Genomic DNA, 15,862 nt, shown 5'->3' with positions numbered 1-15,862 from the left:
TCCACCCCCTTTACTCCGTTCCGGCTGAGACCCCTCTGACAGCGTCTGTGCTTCACTGGGCTTTCTCCCCTCCTTCCCTGACTTTTCACAGCTTCTCTCTTCTCCTGCTTTTCGCCTGATCATGCTAGCTCCCTTTTGGGAATCCTCTGACTCACTGCTTAGGCTCATAGATTCCCTTCGAATTCCGTCATCTTCTTCCTCGTCTCTCTCTCCCTCCTCCCACTCGCTTTCCGTCTCCTCTGCCATCTCCTCACTTCTCCCAGAAACCCTGACATCCATCCCCCCCTCGAAGCCCCCCCTTCCCCCCTCCCGGTCGCTGGGTGCAGGTTGAGGGAAATGTGGTTCTTCCTGGGTCGGTTCAGGATACCGGGTGTCCACGTCAATCTTCTCCTCTGGCAGCTCCGTATACGTGTGTTCGAACTCGGGTTCCCCCCCTGAAGGCATCACAGTCTCTTCCTCCCTCACTGCTTCTCCTGGCGCTGCCTGCCAAGGACCTATCATCCACCTCTGACTCCATACCTCCCTTGGCTGATCCACCCACCAATAAGGGTTTGTCTCTCCCCCCCCCAGGCGGGGATCCCTGGTCGGGCTTGTTTTGGGCGTAGAGCCCTCGGGCGAGGAGAAACCCCCGAACGTGCTGCCCGACAAAGTGGGCGTGAAAAGCCAATCATCAAAATACTCCTCGGGCATGGGTTTGTGCGGAAAAATTGCATGAAACTCCTCCTTCAACAGGGGTTCGTCCAAAGCGTAACCCGGCACCCAGCTATTTGCAGAGACTGGAGTGCCTTCCCTGGCGAGAAAATATTCAACTCCCTCCTCCCCCCATCGTGAATCCAGTATCTCTGTGACCTCATTAAGAGGTTCTGGTCTTGGCGACTCCCCTCTCTCAGGCGCCCTTCTACGTGGCTCTGGAGGTGCTCCTGACTCTTGAAACCTGTGTGGGGCTTTGTAGGGAGTGAGCACCGACCTATGAAAGACCGGGTGCACCCTGGAGCCCTCCGGAAGGGCTAGGCGAAAAGCCACCGGATTGATCTTAGCCTCAACTTGATATGGTCCTAGCTGCCTGTGTTCTAACTTCTTTTTGGCCAACGACCTGGCCGGCATCGCGTGGGCTGCTAACCATACCCAGTCCCCAACCTGAATGTCTTCCCCCGCCCTTCTGTGTTTGTCGGCTTGCACCTTATACGCCTGCTTTGCCAGCTCCAAATGTCTCCGCAGCTCCTCGTGCACCTCTTGCAACTCTGCTGCAAACTGGTCGGCATTTTGAGGTCCCCCCCCTTCAGGTGCTGTAAAGCTCGGGAAGGTTCTGGGATGACGTCCATAGTTCGCGAAGAAAGGCGTCACCCCGGTGGATGCGTGCTTCGTGTTGTTGTAGGCGAACTCAGCCATCGGCAGGTAGTCCACCCACGCCGCGGGTCGCTGGTTGGCGTAACACCGTAGGTACTGCTGCATGATCGCGTTGACCCTCTCCGCTTGACCGTTGGTCTGTGGATGCCTCGCCGACGTCAGGTTGATCTTGACGTGCAAGATACCCAGAAGCTTCCGCCAGAAAGTGGAAACAAATTGGCGCCCCCTGTCGGACAAGACGGACTGCGGTAGTCCATGCACTCTGAAGACGTGATCGATGAAGAGCTTTGCGGTCTGTTCTGCCGTCGCCACCTTGGCACAAGGAATGAAGTGCGCCATCTTGGTGAACAAGTCCACAACCACTAACACCGCCGTCTTACCTCTGGAGCTGGGCAGGTCTGTAACAAAGTCCAACGCTACCCTCTCCCACGGTTGCTGCGGTGTCTCCAGCGGTTCTAACAATCCCGCCTGCTTCTGATGCACTGGTTTGGACCTCTGGCAGATATCGCACCTGGCTACGTAGTCCGCCACCTCTCCTCTCATCTGGGGCCACCAAAAGTCCCTTGCCACCAACTCCATCGTCTTCTCTTTGCCGAAATGGCCCGCACTCGGGGCATCGTGCAATTGTTGCAAAACCGTGGCGCGAAGCTCGTCGGTGGGCACGTAAAGGGCGCCCTTGCGAGTCAAAAGTCCATCCTGCAACTGAAACTCATTGTTGTCAGGCGACCCTCTGCGGAGCTCCTCCATCTTGGATTGTGCAAACTGATCCTCTTGCAGCGCGCGTCGCACCGCGTCCAGGTCGACTGCGATGGTAGCGCACGTCCACGCCTGCGGTGCGAAAATGTACTTCGCTGCGATTGGAGCTACTTCCTCCAGGTATTGAGGCTTTCGGGACAGCGCGTCTGCTATAACATTGGAGTCTCCAGGGATGTATTCTATTTTGAAATCGAAATCCGCAAAGAATTCCGCCCAGCGCATGTGTCGTTGGGTTTGCAATTTAGCCGTCCGCCAATACTCCAAGTTCTTGTGATCCGTGCGGACCTGCACCGTGTGCTTGGCTCCTATCAAGAAGTGTCGCCACGCTTTGAAAGCTGCATGAATGGCCAACAACTCCCTGTCCCATATGGTGTAGTTGCGCTCCGTCTTGCTGAGCTTCCGGGAGTAGAATGCACCCGGTCTCCAGTTGCCTTGCGAATCCTCTTGCAAGAGGACGGCCCCAACTGCTCTGTCCGATGCATCTGTCTCTACCCGCATGGGCCTGCCAGGATTCACGTGCAGCAGCTGCTCCTCGGAGGCGAAAAGGCTTTTAAGCTTCCGAAAGGATCGCTCTGCTTGTTCGGTCCAGACGAACTTCTTCTTCTTGGAACTGAGGGTGTCAGTGATTGCCGCCGTCGCGTTTGCAAAACCTTTAATAAACTTGCGATAAAAATTGGCAAAGCCGATGAACCTCTGGACCTCCTTCCGATTTCGAGGGCTTTTCCAGTCCAACAGCGCTTGGACTTTAGCCTTGTCCATGGCCAGTCCCTCGTCGGACAGCTTGTAGCCAAGGAAATCTACCTCTCTCACATCAAACTGGCACTTCTCCAACTTGGCGTACAGCCTGTGTTCCTTCAGCCTCTGCAGAACTTCCTTCACGTCCTTATCGTGATCCTCTGGCGATTCCGAGAAAATCAGGATATCGTCGAGAAAACAGACACACTTCTTGTAGAGGAGACCTGCCAGGACGTGATGCATGAATGCTTGGAAAACATGGCTGCCATTTTGTAGACCGAAGGGCATAACTCTGTATTCGTACGTGCCCAAAGGAGTGAACATGGCCGTCTTCCACTCGTCGCCCTTCCTGATGCGGATGAGGTTGTAAGCTCCACGTAAATCCAGCTTGGTAAAAATCTTCCCCCTCCTGACTGTAGCCAAAAGGTCGTCAATTTTGGGCATGGGGAAGGCCTTGGGCTTAGTTAGTCTGTTTATGAACCGGTAGTCCACAATGAGCCTCTTCTGGGGCGTGTCTTTCTTTTTCACAAAGAAAACAGGACTGCCTCCCGCTGCTTTAGATTCCTGGATGAATCCGCGCTTGAGGTTGTGTTCTATGAACTCCCGAAGCTCTTGCAGCTCGTCTTCCGACATGGAGTACAGCTTGGCAGTTGGCAACTGCGCGCCTGGCACTAAGTCAATCGCGCAGTCGTAAGGTCTGTGAGGCGGCAATTTGTCAGCTTCCTTTTCGCAGAAAACCTCCAAGAACTCCGCGTACTTGCGAGGAACCGCTTGCACCATACTCAGATGCAGCTGCTGTTCGGCTTCTCCTCCTTGATCGGTTTGGATGCAATTCTGGGCGCAATACGATGAACAAAAGGTGATCTGCCTCTGGTACCAAGCAACCGCGGGACTGTGCCTGTCCAGCCAACTCATGCCCAACACGATGGGCGTGTCCGATAAGTGGGTGACATTGAAACTAATAAACTCTCGATGGTCTCCAATTTGCATCATCATGGGAGGGGTTTGCTGCACCACTTGCCCCCCCAGCAACTTCCTGCCGTCTACCGTGACCACGTTCAGAGGCGTCGTTGCAGGCAGGAGCGCTATGTTATGCTGCTTGACGAACTGTAATCCCACGAAATCGGCGTTGCTTCCCGAATCGATGGTTGTTGGAACCTCGAGAAGTCGCCCATCAGGCAGCTGGAGTGTTGCTGTGAGTAAAACTGCTGGTTTGGGAGGTAAAGGGTCCATGCGCTGCAAGGATGCTGGGGACTTCTCTACAGATCCGCCTGGCTGAGCCCCAGTAGCTCTGCTTCCAGCCAGGCACTGCAGTTTCCCTGAAGCTGCTCCTCTGATTGCACCTCTGCTGTCACAGTTGCTAGTGCTGCAGTGTGCTTCTGGAGCCTCTGGGGGCACTCTTTCGCCATATGGTGTGCACTGTCGCAGATGTAACACTTCCTGGTCCCTCTAGGAGGCTTCGCTTTGGCTGCAGCAGGGATGGGGCTCTGGGATGGCTTTTGAGCCCTAGCACCACCAATCTCCATTGGCTCTTCGCCTTCCTTCCCCATTGGTGAGGGGTGCGCACGGCTGAAATCCCTGTGCACAAAAGGGAGAGCTTTTGCTTGCGCGCGCGCTTGGGGCCCCCCCTCCTCGTGCCACGGACGTCCCTCATGTCGAATTCCTATAGCCAAAGCCCGTTGCACCACGTCTTCCAGGGTCTGGGGTCTGTCCCCCCTTGCGATCTCATCCTTGACGGAGGGGCTCAATCCCTCCCAAAAAAGATCCCTGACCGGTAGACTGTCCTTCGGCCAATCTAAGGCGGTGAGCAATGCAAAAAATTTAGAATGATATTGGCGTACAGTGGCTCTCCCCTGCCTCAGCCCGTGCATCTGCCGGCGCGCAATGTCCTTATCCACAGAGGATTGAAAACAAGCATCCATTGCCTTGATAAACGCATCTGCATTGCGACGGGCTGGTCCATCTTCGCGCCACAGATTGCGTAGCCAAGCCCTGGCCTCCCCATGCAGGTGCGAAACAATAAATCCCACTCTCTCCTCCTCATCTCTAAAATCATGACGGAGTAAATGCAGTGCATACACGACATCTGCCCTGAAGTTGGGATAGTCTTGCAAGTTGCCATTAAAATGCGAAACTAGGGCACCCCCCCTCCTTCCAAGCGCAATGCCCTCCGCTCTGGAGCCCGGGGTCCCCGCCTTGTCCGCATTTTCCCACCTTGCTTGCAAATCCTGGCAGGCTTTCTCCAAGTCAGCATTCTTCTTCTGCGAAGCAATGACTGCCGTTGTGAGAGTGGTAATCTGATCCCGGAGTGCAGCCAGCTGTTCCTCAGCACTCATGGCTGCCCCGTTCGTGAGCTTCGCAAAAAAAAAATTTTTGCTTTCAGAGGGAGGGGGACTTTCTGTCACAGCCACCCAGGTGGGTCCCAGCTCACGAGAGACCTTACTCCGTTGTAGTTTACTTACAGGAAAAGTTTATTGAAGATAATTGCTTCTTTCACAGTTCAGCATTGTGGCTGTACGTCTGTCACGTTAGACCGCCGAAGTCCCCCTCTGACTCCTCCCCTCCTCCACACCAACTTAATAGCCTGGCTCTAGACCACCTCTTCCTCTCCTTTCTTTTCCGCAGGGTCTTTCTGCCCCCCTGGGTTCTCTCTTTCCGGGATTCGCCTGAGGCTGAATCCTCTGCCGCCTCCTGCCCCCTCCTTCTGGCTTTGGGGCCGGGCTCCTCCTCTGAGCTTTCCCCACTTCCGCGCGCCTCTATGTTTGAACTTGGCGCGCGTACGTTGCTTTTGACCTTTCCTTCGTCCTCTATACTGCCCCCTGTTCCACTCTCTACCCTTTCCGGCTGAACACCTTGCTCCAACCCCCTCTCTCTGTTTTCTCCTGTTCCTCCTCCCTCCGAGAGGGTGACAACTCCACCCCCTTTACTCCGTTCCGGCTGAGACCCCTCTGACAGCGTCTGTGCTTCACTGGGCTTTCTCCCCTCCTTCCCTGACTTTTCACAGCTTCTCTCTTCTCCTGCTTTTCGCCTGATCATGCTAGCTCCCTTTTGGGAATCCTCTGACTCACTGCTTAGGCTCATAGATTCCCTTCGAATTCCGTCATCTTCTTCCTCGTCTCTCTCTCCCTCCTCCCACTCGCTTTCCGTCTCCTCTGCCATCTCCTCACTTCTCCCAGAAACCCTGACAATATGCAAATGTAATAAATTGCTTAATCAATTATTAATTATTTAACAAGGCAACAGCTCTACTTGAAAGGAACTCATTTTGTTATTATAACGAATTTGCTCAGGGGTGTAGTATCACAATTTGATCTACCACAAGATGTTTGAGGACTAGTTTTATCATCCTTCAGTAGCAGCTCTTGGCAAAATCCCATATATTACACTATGGAAAGGTTTCAATTCAGAACCGTGTCTGAATGTGCTTGGAATAAGGATTTAGATGGATGCGGGCATTGCATGAGGAAAGGGTTGTACTGTGTGGTAGAGCACACACTTTTCATGCAGAAGATCCTAGGTTCAATTCATCACAATTACGTCTGAAACCTGCTTTCAGACAGACAACGGGCAGGGAAAATTTTCCAGTTATTGGTCAGATACCAAGATCCCCAAGCTGCACAGGCCATTTTGACAGGTGGGGAGGGCTGCCAACCTGTCAAACTACTGACATCAGGTGAAGAAGCATCTCCCCTTGCCAGGAAGCAGGAAGAACCAAGAGAGGCAAGGCCTCAAAATGATGGTGAGAGCTTCCACCCTCAAACCACTTATCCTAGGGATCTTCAGAGCCCCAGGGTTTCTCCACAGAAGACACCTAATAAGACTCTTCACTCTAATGCAGAGCTTTCCAAATTTTTCATGTCGGTGGCACACTTTTAGACCGGAATCATTTTGTGACACAATAATTCAGATTTACTAGCAAACCGAAGGTTAAGCAAATCCCTTTCCAGCCTTGGGAGGAGCACAGGGAGTGTTTCCGCGACACCCCTACACACTGCAGCTGATGACACACTAATGTGATGCAACACACAGTTTGGAAAGTTCTGTTCTACTGCGTCTTTTACAAGGACTATGTCATGTGGTTAACTTTTAAAAAACCCTTCTTGAGATCCTGCCTCTTTGCTTTGCTTTTGGGCTTTTTCTTTTGATGCTGTCTCTTACGAGTCACTGCAACAGAAAGCTAAATCTAGGTACAGCAAACTGGGAACTCATCTACTCACAGCAATGAGACTGAATATATTTAAAGTCTTAGGTCAGGGATGGGGACCTGTGGCCTTCCAGGCATTGCTGGACGACAACTCTCATCATCCCTGACTCCCATGCCAGCTGTGGAGGTGGAGTCCAACAATATCTGGAGGGCCACAGGTTCCCCATCCCTGTCTAAGATCTTAGAAGAACTATGTGCTGAGGGAGCGTGAAGATATCCCTCTCCTGCATCAGATATAATTCTTACCTTTTCCATCTGTTCTTGAAGTGGAGATGAGGCTTTATAGCCAAGCTGTAGCAAGATTGCTTCAGCTGCATTTCTTTTTGCTATCTTCTTGTTTGGGCCTGTACCTGTTGTAATCGCGTTTCCTACCTTGACCTAGTAAAACAGAACAAAAAAGTATTAATCATTATAACATTGTTCTTGGAAAATAAGAGTAATAATATACTTATGCACAGAAGCACTTCTGAAGTTTGTGAGTGTCTTAAGAGACGAGCACGTATTTGAAGTTCTTATAGTACTTTTCTACTGAACTTGTGAATCAAGAGAAATGCAAGTGCAAATTCTTAGTCACAAAGCTAACTGGTGACTTTCAGGAGTCACTTTCTCTCAACCTAGCATATTTCATAGGGTTGCTATGAAGATAAAATGAGAGGAAATGTACTGTATAACTGTACAATTTGAAAGTTTATTTCTTGGGAAATGTGTTTGATCACACTTACATAATTTCAGAATTTTGGATTTCAGCTGCATCGTACAGATTTTTTTTTTTGTAGAAAATAAGTCTTTCCTCAAAACACTACAAATGCAATCCTGCACACTTTCTGCTTAGCTGAAGGAAGTAAGAGGGTTGATATAAATTATGTATTAACAAAACAAAAAATATCTGCTATCTATCAAATCATTAAAAGCACTCTCTGTGCATTCCTTGCAACTAAATGTTTATTTCACTGCAAACGTTTTGCACTGTTTCTGAAATATGCTGAGGCTCAGGCTTTGTCAGACCTGTGCAGGTAGGAAGTTCTAAAGAAAGTGAACTGAGATTAAGGCTGCAATCCAATAGACACTTATTTGGGGAAAAGTCCCGAATAGACATGTATAATTATGCTACAAATGAAATGTTTTGGTTTAAAAATAAAATAAAATTAGAAAACTACAATGAAGTGAAAATTAATTGCATGATGCATGAACTGTTCTTTCTCAGACCTGTAAAGCTGGTTTAGGTATTATTGTAACCTCTATCAAGGATTAAAGGTCTGACTACAAAGAAAAAGCTTGCTGAAATTAACTTTGGGAACAGAACACCAACTAATGTCATCAGAGGTTTTCTTCTGTTTATCTAACGGTCAGCATAAGTAATTGGATCCATTTCATCACATCTAAACTTGCTCTTTGTGTGACAGATAAAAATGAACATATTATCTCTAGATACTTTATTTCCACATTCAAATAGAACAAATGAAAACATGGTTTAGGCACTTTATACAAAAGACAATTTACTTTGATAAGTTTGTGAAGGCCATAATAAATCTTGTGGGACTCTGTCTCTGTCTAATGTGATACGATTTTTGCATGAAAATTTCAAAAACAGTATCATGTGTCTTAGGTTACAAAGTTTATTTACAACCAGTAGAAACATCTCAACTAAAAGAAACAGGCAGGATCAAACTACAGTCAAACAGCTTTGTTGCTTTTCATAGGAGTTTCAAACACAAGCTTAATTCTCCCATTGAAATCAGCAAGACCGGAAAATGCAAAACTTTGATGGGAGCGTATTCTAACTAATGTCCCTTCAAAGAGAAGGCATAATGTGTAATATGTCTATAAAATTGTCAGTGTCTAACATCCTTTCTCTTTTTCATGACCAGATAGAAGGGTATTAGCATGTGTGTGTGTGTGTGTGTGTGTGTGTGAGAGAGAGAGAGAGAGAGAGAGAGAGAGAAATTGCAAGTGGGACAGACAGATAACAGCTTGCCTCCTTTTGCTCCTATATTCTAGATTGATTATGGCTAGGGATGCCCCTCTCCCAACAGCAGTCAGCACTGCACTGGAGAAAGATGAGAGTTGGACTTGCACCCATCCTTTGCTGCCCAGTAACGGTGGCTTATATGACAAGCCAAGGCAATTTTCATCACAGCCCTCCCTCCGTCCCCCTGCAACAAACTATCTGACCGGTTTTAGCTATACAACAGGGCCGGGAACCTTTTTGGCCCCAGACGCTAGATCCTTATATTGACATCACATTGTTGTGGGTTGTCCTGCCCACCTGTAAAATCGCTTGTGAGTGGGATTCCCAAGTATGGGAACTGCAGTCCAAAGAGTGTCGCCAGACCTATGCTTTGTGAGCCTTCCCACACTTCTCCTTGCCATCCCTGATGTTGGAGGAGGGATGGGGGTGCTTGTAAATGGAGGATCAAATGGAAGGGCTGTCTTAAAGCCCTTTGCAAAAGTGCCCTTTGAAGTAGCTCTGTGCCTCTCCTTTAAGTAAGCATGTTGGTGGGAAGTGGGGGAGAGAACAAATAAACTTGCATTATACAGTGCAGGCTCCTTTCTCCTCTCCCTGCCTAATAAAAGAAGTGCTGCTTCAAAGAGCTCTTTTGCAAGGGGCTTTGACTCCACCTCATCAAATGATGAGTGGGTTTGAAATCTTGACAACTGTGTTTCCCACTGGAAAAGGGGGAACATAATCAATGCAGGATTAAGCCATGGTGAAGTCGGGTGATGTGACAGTTGGGTATGATTTCAGGGAAATAACCTCAAGGGCTGCTCTACAAGTTATTAAACAGCGATCTCTCTCAGTTCTACAACTCTTGAGGTTTTGAGATTGTTTAGGGTGTGCTGTCAATTTTATGACTGTTGTGGGGTTTTTTTTTTAGCTTTATTGACTGATTCACTTTTCCCTAGACTTGAAACAATAAACTGCTTGCTGAGTCTTCTCTGTACACTGCAGATAATGTTCAGCCTCAATCATCACACTCGTCTGGTGCAGTGTTTTCCACCATTTCTCTGGTGAGTTGTCTCTACTGAGCTGTTCTTTCCCATTCTGAGTTCGATATTTTTATAATGAAGAAGTTGTACATGCATTTGCTTATTTCCTCCTCCATCCAAATCCATTGTCCTTTTATGTCCAGTCTTTTCAGAGGGTAAGTCTGAACAGGGACTGGCTTAGTTTTAATTATCTGTACTGCCATTCTGGGAGTCTTTTTTTGACTGAAGAGTGGGATAAACAATATTTAAAGAGTATGATTACTATCCAGCCATCTCTGAATGCATCTTTTTACTTGTGACTATACATGTATATTAATGCAACAACTGAATTCAGGAATATTTATGTATGATGTATTCCTTCTAATTTACAACATGTCGCCAGCAATAGGCAACACAACAGACCAGACCAGACTTAGCAATGTTTGGAAACAGAGATTCTTGGAACATGTTTGGCTGTTTATTGTTTCCAACATTGTTTTATTAAAGCTTTCCATATATGCACAATTTGTGGTTCTGCATCTTTTTCTGCTCTTTTAGATGTGGCAGCCATTTATGCTATGACACACCCCAGGGCAACCATTTTGTGAGTGATGCCCACACCACATTCTCAGAATTCCATATGTGCCCATGGGCCTCCAAAATCTGATAACCAGTGGTTTCAAACCTTTGGAAACATTTGGATACTTGTACTGATGTATATTTTACATGTAGGTTTGTGTGTTAAAAATGCATCCTTTTGGCAGGGATAGCTAGTTAAACATAAAGGTAAAGGTACAGGCCAGTCTTGACAGACTCTAGGGTTGTGCGCTCATCTCACTCTATAGGCCGGGAGCCAGCGCTGTCCGCAGACACTTCCGGGTCACATGGCCAGCGTGACAAGCTGCATCTGGCGAGCCAGCGCAGCACACGGAACACCGTTTACCTTCCCGCTGGTAAGTGGTCCCTATTTATCTACTTGCACCCGGAGGTGCTTTCGAACTGCTAGGTTGGCAGGCGCTGGGACCGAACGACGGGAGCGCACCCCGCCGCGGGGATTCGAACCGCCGACCATCCGATCGGCAAGTCCTAGGCGCTGAGGTTTTACCCACAGCGCCACCCGCGTCCCAGTTAGTTAAACATAGAGAAAAAAATAAATGACAGCACTGTTCCTCTCATTAGCTTGCTTCTATAGCAAGAAAAGTTGAGCAGAGAATGACAAAAGAAGTTTTAAATGATTATTTAAAACATTTGAAATATTATACTTGTGTTAATCTTTTTTCTTCTTCTTATTTTGTCAGAGTAAAATAAGTAGAGCAAAAAGCACCAAAAAGCAGCAAATTGAACACAATTTGAGGCACCTGCATAACAAACTCTCGGCGACGAGGCATTCCCCTTTCTGAAATAAGAAGATACTCTGGTTCCTTTTCCCTTTTGGCTTGTTGAATCTGAGCCAGACGGCTAATGGGGTTCATTCCTTGACCATATTCTGGTCCAGTCTAAAAAGAGAGAGGAAGAAATGAAACAGGCTTTGTTCTGAAGACAGTTATAAAGTATGTTCCTTTGCGAAGGTGGGTTCTCACCAATTCCACTTCCAACAGTTTACATCCATTGAGAACTCCTGAACACATCTCCACAGGTATGACACATCGTATGAAAACATAGCCATACAAGTGGCATCCACCCATCTTGCTTATGAACAATAAACTATACCTGTATAATAACTTTTTTCAAACAACCACAACATTCTCATATGCATACTGCAAGGAGGAGTTCAGAAGTTTTTGCTTTCATTTCCTGTTAATGGCAGCTTCCTTTTTCATTCAAACAGGAAACTGTGGTCAGTATTAGCTATTGTTTGTCTAAACAAGCCAGTTTTAGAAACCAAGGTTTGACGGTTTGCACAGCACAATGTTTCAGGCACTTTCTGGCGCTCTCTCGCTCTAGAGTTTGAGGCCTGGGGTGCCTGAATAGATGTCTTCTCTGATCCTACCACCTTTCACTAAAAAACAAAACAGAAAAGTTGCCTAACCTCTGCCTTACATTGCACAAAGAACTGTGGAGTGCCTTTCCCAAAATATTTTTCATTTTAGCTTTCCAAACTCAATAAAACCTCCCAGATTTGCACCAAGGCATTCTTGCTCCTTGGGTTTCCCTCAGACATCATTCCAAATTTATACAGAATATAGAAACTACTTAGGGAACCCACCCTTCTGAAGGGTTTTGTCCGTTTCAGTCCTTGCAACAATACTGTGAGCTTGGTGAATTTTACTGGACCACTTATAAAGACAGGAAAGGAGAAAGGTCAGAGAGATTAGCTTTCCTAACATTACACAACAAGACAAGATCGAAAGATAGGTTGACACTCGCCCCACCACCCCCAGACAGCCTATATAAAGCATCCCCCATGATAAATTAAGTGTAAGGTAAATGCTTGCTTGATGCAGATAGCTATCAAACCTAATAGTGTGGAAGTGTGTGCTGGCAGTAACATGTGCAGGGAGATTAAGGCACAAAATAATTTCTCTAATGCCATATGTGTTTGGGTCTTATGCCACAAAAGTAAGGAAGAATTTATAAGTGAGGTATGAATGAAGTTTGCATACAGACTTCAGCAGTGATCTACAAGTCAGCTAAGCGAAAGTTGTTAAATGTAAGCTAGTCAGTAATTCAAAATGTAACATGTTTGGTTATAGGTCACTGCACTTTTAAACAATAAACAACTGTATAATAAAGACAACACTAAAACACACACACACCAAAAGTGTGCAAGTTACTTAAATAAATATGATCTACCTTACCAATATGCAAACCATAAATATCATTAGGATTTAGATAAGGACTATATAAATGGAAAAATAAAAATCCCTTAGATGAACATAAGACGAACCCTACCAGATCCAACCAAAGGCCCATCTAGTCTAACATCCTGTTCTTCCAGTGGCCAACAAGATGCCTATGGGAAGCACATAAGCAGCTCTCTCCCCACTTGTTATTCTCAGCACCTTTGACAATAGAGGTAGTGCACAGGCATCCTGGCTAGTAGCTTTTTATTTTTTGTCGTGACTGCAACACGCATGTACCTGGTCCATGTGAGAGTAACTGAAGCCTCCATTGCTACAACATGTCTGCCTTTGAATGCCTTCTTGGTTTAACTTTCCATCTCAAGATTGCTCTGGGCGTTTTGATCAGGTGGATGATAGTATGTTCCCATTACTAAATTACCCTTGGGGCCCAGGATTGCCACTCACAGACTGTGCCTTTAGGGATTTCTAGCTTGTTGGACTCTATTCAACGTCCAGTGTGACACTACTTCCAGAACACCCTTCATTGATCATCCTAAAAAGTTCATAGATAACGATGTCCCGTTGTTTGCTTCCATTCTACCAGGTTATGCCCACTATATCTATGTTCACTTCAGCTCAACCATCTTGGCTCAGAAGCTTCTGGCATGAGCACATAAGCATCTATAATGCAATGTCTTTCTTCTAATGTCTCTGGTACATACATTTTACCCTACAGTACTTTGGCTTCTTTGAATTGCTATAACATTCCACTGCACTCTCACTGCCCAGTTCTACCCATCTCCCATTTGAACAATAAAAAACACTTGATTTTGGATGACTTATCCAGAACTGGATGCTTCTCTGCTCCTATCGGCTTTCTCCCAGCTGCTCTGTCACCTTTTTTTTATTTTAAGTGTCAACAGTGTACTTCCATTCTGGTTCAAATGAAGCCTATCCCTTTTTGTACGTGCCCTGATCATCCCAAAATGTTCCCCAACGCCTAACATCTCCAAACACCCACTCCTGACACCACTGTCTCATTCATAACCTGAGACTCCTCAGCTCTGCCTGTCTTGCAGGCCCTGGCTAGCGTTTCAGAGAAAGCCACTTTGAATGAGCTGAACTTTCAACCTACTACATAGCCATCGATTTTTTTCTCCTAGAAAAACAACATTTTCCCACATCCTTGGAGCCAACATGCACCACAACCATTGAACTCTCCCCAGCCCTATCTACCAGCTCATCAAGGCAACGTGTAAGATCTGTAACCCTTGCACCAAGCAGGCAAGTCACCAGGTTGCCTTCATGCTTATCGGAAACACAGCTATATATGTCACCAGTGAATGAACTGTCCACTACCAAGAAGTCTCACAGGAATATCCTTGGCATGAGTTAATGACCTGCTCATTTCGCAAGGAAAAGGCCTCTTCCAAAGGATAATTTCTCTCTTACTCAGAGTTACATCCATCTTCCCCGAGACTTCAGAGCCTGGAAGTGGTATGTTGCTATCACATCCCTGAAGGTCATGTTCAACAACCTCTCTGACCATCTCAGTTTCTTTAGGTCAGCTTGTTCTCTGAGAGTCAGGGCCTCAAATATTGAAGTCTTATTCTTCATTGTCCAAACAATACTTGCATTAATAGAGTATATTTATCAGAAATGGGCTATCATCTGTTAACCCAAATGATAAACATTTAGGAAATTTATGGATAAGTTGTTCTAATAGCTTCAGTAAATCGCTTCCAATAGTGACAGTTGCAACAAACGTGTCTCTCTCATATTGGTCTCTACAGCCACTGCAGGAGCTTAACTCTCCAATGGTTTGGCTTCACCCCGGAAGGGGCACTCTTCCATTGCCTCCCGAGACAGACGGATGCCAACCAGCTTCAGTAAAACTAAATCAGCTTATAGCCAAACCCTCCAGATTTAACTGTTCGCTGTTGCTTGGGCTGCCTTTCATCAAATCTAGCTTTGTGATTTTCTTTAGTAATTAGAGCTTGTAAGTTGGGTAACTGTGCTGAAAGAATCTGAATTCTGAAAGCACCTGCTTTGCATTGCTGCATGCAACTTAACAAGGTGCAAGGAAACATCATTCATGGTGAAATAGTTTTAACTGCTTTACTGCATAATTATTTTCCTCCTGACCCTCCCCCCCCCCGCCCAAACCACCCCAATAAAATAAAATCAGGTAGGGAAGGGATGCTTACAAAATCTTTTGTGGAGATGAGAAGCTAAAAAGATCGTTTTTATGATGCTGAGCCGAAGTGGTAATGTTTCACAAATTATATAGGGGATGGCATATGGCTGACTTGTACAACACCTGAGTTTGATCAGATTTAATGCAGATAAGTCTAACTCTAGCCCTTTCCCCGCTTTCAGGAGGAATTTCGGATGAATACACAAATCAGGACCAGCCCCTCTAGACTGAAGCTCATGAATCCTAGAAGAAGCAATAAATCCACTGCCACCATGAATAAACACTCCATTTAAGAAACTTGAGCTCACAGGAATTTAGGAGGTTAAGAAAGAAGCTTCATTACACCACTAGAAAGCACACTAGTATCCTATAACAGAAAAAACAGTTTTGATGGATGGGTTGGTTACCATTCAACAAGTACTTATGGACATGATAATTATAAGGCAACGAGGACCTGGATCTGCAGTGAGTTCCTGAGAATCAAAGAGTTATATCACACAACTTCTAAGTAGTGATTATTTTAAAGTGTGAGCAAAGAAAACCAGCTTTCAGCCCATGGAAATTTGATTCTTTGGATTCACTGCTAAGAGCAATCTTTGGTTAACTAATGTAAAAGTCCTGAACAGAAGTTTACACCTCCTTCAGACACAAAGTCTTAGATTCCAAGACTGTGTGAAGGAGCTAACTTTGACAAATTTCATCAATATATATCAAAGATAATTTGACTCAAAATCACCTGGATTTCTGCCCCCCCCCCCCGTCATTTAGTACACAAACATGTATTGTTCCACTGTAGTTCCATGAGCCTTTTCTCCTTTTAGGGAGGGCACATGCTTTGTGTGCTGAACGTCTGAGGTTCAATCCTTGGTATCT

The 15,862-nt window shown here is 46.3% G+C and overlaps 1 protein-coding gene across 4 annotated transcripts in view; it reads right to left on the bottom strand.

Moving 5' to 3' along the window:
* Positions 1-15,862, bottom strand: part of STAU2 (staufen double-stranded RNA binding protein 2) — a 154,110-nt gene that overhangs the window by 97,012 nt on the left and 41,236 nt on the right. For all 4 annotated transcript variants that reach the window (XR_014159509.1, XM_081874270.1, XM_081874272.1 and 1 more), the window contains exons 9-10: positions 11,368-11,505; positions 7,289-7,420 (exon numbers count right to left, since the gene is read on the bottom strand). Coding sequence is in view for 3 of the 4 variants with exons in the window: in XM_081874270.1 (XP_081730396.1) it covers positions 7,289-7,420; positions 11,368-11,505 (270 nt within the window). In the remaining variant the exon portion in view is untranslated. The remainder of the gene's footprint in view (positions 1-7,288; positions 7,421-11,367; positions 11,506-15,862) is intronic.

This window comes from Podarcis erhardii, assembly GCF_964252035.2.
Source record: "Podarcis erhardii genome assembly, chromosome: 8".
NCBI lineage: Eukaryota > Metazoa > Chordata > Lepidosauria > Squamata > Lacertidae > Podarcis > Podarcis erhardii.
Note: the sequence above shows the minus strand (reverse complement) of the source record. Positions and strands in the feature narration are given on the sequence as shown.